Here is a 4,674-nt window from a genome sequence, read left to right as displayed (position 1 = left end):
TGGTTCAATCTTTCCAATTCATTTCAAATACACGGATTTTTAGGATTACAAGTAGTCTATGAAACAAACACAGGAACTTCGTGTCGAGTGTACAAAGAGGAACCTGCTCTTTCTAAAAATATCTTTCATATTTTTTGAAGCCAAAAGATGAGTTTGGGGAGAACAAAACTATGGATAAAAGCTATGTACTCTAAAACATCGTGTATCAGAGTGATTTGAGCACCGTGCCGAAGGCACCTGCGTAGACAAAGCGCACGCACGGGCACCGACTCCGCTTCATATCTCCGGTGTTGCCGCCCCGGGGCCGCCCTCCCTTCTCCCGGGGGTCAAACACAAGGGATGCACCTCGAACTCTCGCGAGAGGGAAGGCGCTCGCTAGTCCCCCGGTTCTCCCAACCGCGCCACGCGCTCCCACCTGCTGAGAAACGGAATCTGCAGACGCCCAGGGGCTTCTGGGAATCGTAGTTCCGGGTGGGATGAGGCCGGCCAGCCTGGGCCCCGCTCCTTCTTACGCATGCGCGACTTCGAGCCGGCCCCAGAAGTTCGTAGCCTTTGTCAGGCCAGGGTGGGAGGTGAGTTGGTTGTTCGGATGCCGCTCGTCTCGGGTCGGCCTCCGTGGTGGCCCTCAGGAGCCGTTCTGTGCCGAGTCGGGGCTGCAGTGCGCGTTCATGGAAGCGACCTCGAGTGCGGACCATGAGCCCCATCCCTTCACTCTCTGGCCCGAATCCCTCCCGCGGGGACACGAGTGGGAGCGCGGTGCCGGCGGGCGCGCGGCGGGCGGGGCGGGGCGGAGCTGGCGGCGCGGGGCAATCTCGGGGCTTGGGCCAGTACCCCGAGCGTGGCGGGGGTTGTCTGCGCTCCGTGTGCCTCGGCCGCAGCCGCAACGCCATGTCTTCCAGGAGCTCGGTCCCCCGGGGCCAGCTCCAAGCGGCAGGGACAGGCGTCTGAGGACCCAGCCTCAGGGATGCTGTCCCCGGGTTTCCAGGCTCCGGCTCCGGCTCGGTAGGACCGAGGCAGGCTCTGTAGTGAGCAAGAAACTCGACCTGACCTGACCGGGACCTTCTGCGGAGCTCCCAGAGGACTTCTTACTAGTCTGCGCAGAGAGGTCTGAATTGGGGTGAAGAGCAGGATCTTCAGAACAAGGAGGAGGTAGTGATCATGGAGACAGATTTGGCCAAAATGCCGGAGAAAAGAGGTGAGAATTGCTGAAGTGTTGAACTTGTGTCTTGGAAGGGCAAAATTCGTACCCGTGAAGGGAAGACGTTTGCCTTAGGGGAGGCTGCTCTTGGTGTAGAGGGCTGTCTGTCTCCATTGTCTTAAGGACAGATGGGCTTTTTGAGTGAGACTGGAAGACTTAGTATGGGACCACCCCCTTTTCCACTGCAGCTGGGCGCACAGTGGACCCTTCAAAGCCACCCCAAAATTGTGAGTGAAATGTTGGCTTCTAAGGCATGAGTGTAGCCTCAGCTACTTCATTTTCTCACACGCTCTTACTCCCAAATGATTATCCTCTCCATAAGTGGGAAGAGAATTCAGCTTTTTGGTTGGCAAAAATATTTTGTTTTACATATAAGAAAACAGGTATAGTAGTTGGTGATTGACTGCCAGTTCTAGACCCGTGTTTCTTGAAGTTTAATCTGTGACTACCTACATCAGAATTCCCCCTGGGATGCTTGTTAGATTCGTAGATGGCACCCTAGACTCAACTAATGATAATTACTTTGACGTGGGGTCCAGAAATCTACATTACAAATAGGTTTGCAGGTTGATTTTTGAGAACCATTGAGCCTATTTCTCTGATACTAATTTAGTATAGATTAAGCTGGGAAATTAACTGATATATTCTAATTTCTAGATCAAAGAGTTCCATCTTCCAGAATGTGTTATAACAACTGAATTTGAGCCCCAAGTAGCAACATTCCTGTATATTTTCCATGATCCTTGGAGGTGGTCTGTTGTTTTGGGCTCCCTTCAGTCTCAGTGTTTGTAGGGAGCATATATAGTATGGTAGAAGATTTTTAGACTTGTCCATCTGAGTAGCAAGATAGGTCCTGGCCCCATCTCTAATGCTTTCTTACCTACCCTTAGCTCTGTCTTCCCAAGATTCTCCCCTTTCCTGGGAAAAGAGCACAGAAGAGGGAGAAGTAGCAGCTCTGCGCCTCACAGCCAGATCCCAGGTGAGTGTGAGTCTCCACTGATTACTGGGATTCTACTTTGTTTCTCAGAGTACAGATGCACTCCCTTCTTTTTGATTTGGAGTTTTTTTGTCCACTAGATCCCATCTGAGTTATAATTCTAAGAGACTACTTGAGGGACTAATAGACTCAGTAGAAAATATTTTCTACTTACCCATACTAAATGAATTTCTTCTCCATCTGTATTTATTGTCCCTAAACATACAGGTATGCAGCATTTCCCTTTTTTAGCCTACTATGCTAATTTCTGTTCTTGGTAATGTGGGAAACTATTTTAAAGATAATGCGGCGCATACCTCTTAAAACTTGTTTCTCTAGAGCAAGCTGCAAACATGTGACTTTAAGAAGGAATTTAAGAAAGCACCTTGAAGGAAGTAATTATAAAAATAATAAGCACTCAAATGGTTCAAAGGAATGCTGGAAAAGGAAAACCAATGCAGGCTTAATTTAAAGAGTTTTGGCTAGAATCCAGCCTCCAAGAAGAAGAATGTTAAAGTATTATCTTGTCTGCAGGTTACTCTTATGTTGTTGCCCCTCCCTCCCAAAGGACAAATATGGCAAATATTAAGAATTGTTGAATTTAGGTGGTGGTTGTACTATATGAGAGATTATTGTATTCATCTTTCAACTTCTGGATATTTGAAAATTTTTATTAAAAGAAGCTGAGTAGAAAAAAAGGAGCTGTCCATGGTGGGTGTGGCATACCACAACTCAAAGATTCCTCAGTCTTTCTCTTTGCTACTATAATCCAAGGTGTAAAAAGTAGATATTGCAAATTGGTAATGTTTGTAAAAGTGCCTTCTCAGGGCCCTTCATATACTTGCCTGTTTCCATTGGTTTCTCAACTGCTTTACATTAATCTTGAAGACATTTTTAGTCAAGAAGCTTTAAGTTGCAGCTGATAAAAACTCAGACTGGCTTAAGCAATAAGAAGTATTTATTGACTAACATAACGGAAAAATTCAAGTCTAGATACAGGGTTCAAGCAGTTATATTAAAACCTGTTCTCTTCATTTCACAGACCTTTTCTCTCCATGGGTTTTGCTCTCAAGCAGGTTTTTCTTCTAGTGCTATCCTGGAACAAGTTTAGGCTTACATTTCCCCATGTATAAGCGCTAGAGAAAAATGGCAGCTTCTCCCCTAGAAATTCCTGCAGAAGTGCTGGAATCAACTCTAATGGGGTGTTAGGCCCATTCCTGGACCAGTTATTGACCAGATCTAAGTGCAGTTCTCTGTGGAATATATCGACATGCACACACATAAAAACACACATCCCGCTCGTGAGTCAGAGATAGAGTCAATACTACCTGAACTACAACAGACTAAAAGTGGCCAGGCATAGTGGCTAGAGGAAAATCAGGGTACAGTTACCAGAAGGGTGAATACTTCATATATTTCAATATTTTGTTACTAGATTCAAGATTGTTACAGCATCAGGGTGGATCGAACCTTTTATGGAAATTTTCAGAAATTCTTTGTTATTTTTTCATTTCATTAGATTTTGCTTAATGCTAGTATTGCAACTTTTTTTCTTATTAGAATTTGCCTGGGCTATTTTTTATCTTTTACTCATTAGATTTTTTAAAATACTAAAGTTTTAATTCTTGCTCATTGTGACAAGATGAACAAAACAGACATACAGAAATATGATATAAAGATAATACTACTTCCCTCCCCAAATTCAGTCCCTTACCTCTCCCTACTGAGGGTAACAATTTGATGTATATTTTTTCATATTTTCTGTTGAGTTCAAACTGCTGTATTTGGACATGTGGTATGCTATAACTCCTTCCATTTACTCTCCAGTCCCCAACTTAATGATAGTATTTTTTCATTAGCCTCTTCTTTAAACAAGATGTGGCTTTCTTAAAAACCTTTTTATAAGGGAAAAATATATTCATTCACATGTAATATGTATGTTTCAGATTTTTCTTGCTGTCTGTTTCTTATACTTTGTTTTGTTTTTTGTACTTTTCCTGCCATTTGTGCAATAGTTTGCATTTTCTGATATTTTTCTTTCTAATTGGCAGTTAATTCCCATTGAGTGTTGATTTAGCTATGAATATGCAGATTCTAGGATCAAGGCCATTTTTCCTTTTCCACTTAGAGGCTACATAGAGATTTTTACATTTAGTTTTATTTTCAAAGGATAATCCTTTTATTTTTTTTTTATTTATGTATTTTTTTTGAGACAGAGTCTCACTCTGTTGCCCAGGTTAGAGTGGCCGTGGCATCAGCCTATCTGATAGCAACCTAAAACTCCCGGGCTCAAGCAATCCTCCGGCCTCAGCCTCCGGAGTAGCTGGGACTATAGGTGCACACCACCACACCTGGCTATTAGTTGCCTGGCTAATTTTTTCTATTTTTAGTAGAGATGGGGTCTTGCTCTTGCGCAGGCTGGTCTCGAACACCTGACCTCAAGCTATCCTTCCCCCTCGGGCTCCCAGAGTGCTAGGATTACAGGTGTGAGCCACCACGC

General features: G+C 44.2%; 1 protein-coding gene across 2 annotated transcripts in view; it reads left to right on the top strand.

Moving 5' to 3' along the window:
- Positions 1–514: 514 nt before the first annotated feature.
- The window catches only part of ZNF286A (zinc finger protein 286A), a 15,787-nt gene continuing 11,627 nt past the window's right edge, over positions 515–4,674 (top strand). Inside the window, exons 1-2 of one of the 2 annotated variants that reach the window (XM_012651399.1) lie at positions 515–576; positions 2,089–2,177. In XM_012651399.1, coding sequence (XP_012506853.1) covers positions 515–576; positions 2,089–2,177 — 151 coding nt within the window. Of the gene's footprint in view, positions 577–1,113; positions 1,196–2,088; positions 2,178–4,674 lie in introns of those variants that run through there. The other variant, XM_012651400.1, reaches the window with a different exon arrangement.

The sequence above is a fragment of the Propithecus coquereli genome, unplaced genomic scaffold (assembly GCF_000956105.1).
Source record: "Propithecus coquereli isolate 6110/MARCELLA unplaced genomic scaffold, Pcoq_1.0 Scaffold355, whole genome shotgun sequence".
In the NCBI taxonomy this organism is placed as follows: domain Eukaryota; kingdom Metazoa; phylum Chordata; class Mammalia; order Primates; family Indriidae; genus Propithecus; species Propithecus coquereli.
This window is presented reverse-complemented; position numbering and strand designations above follow the sequence as displayed.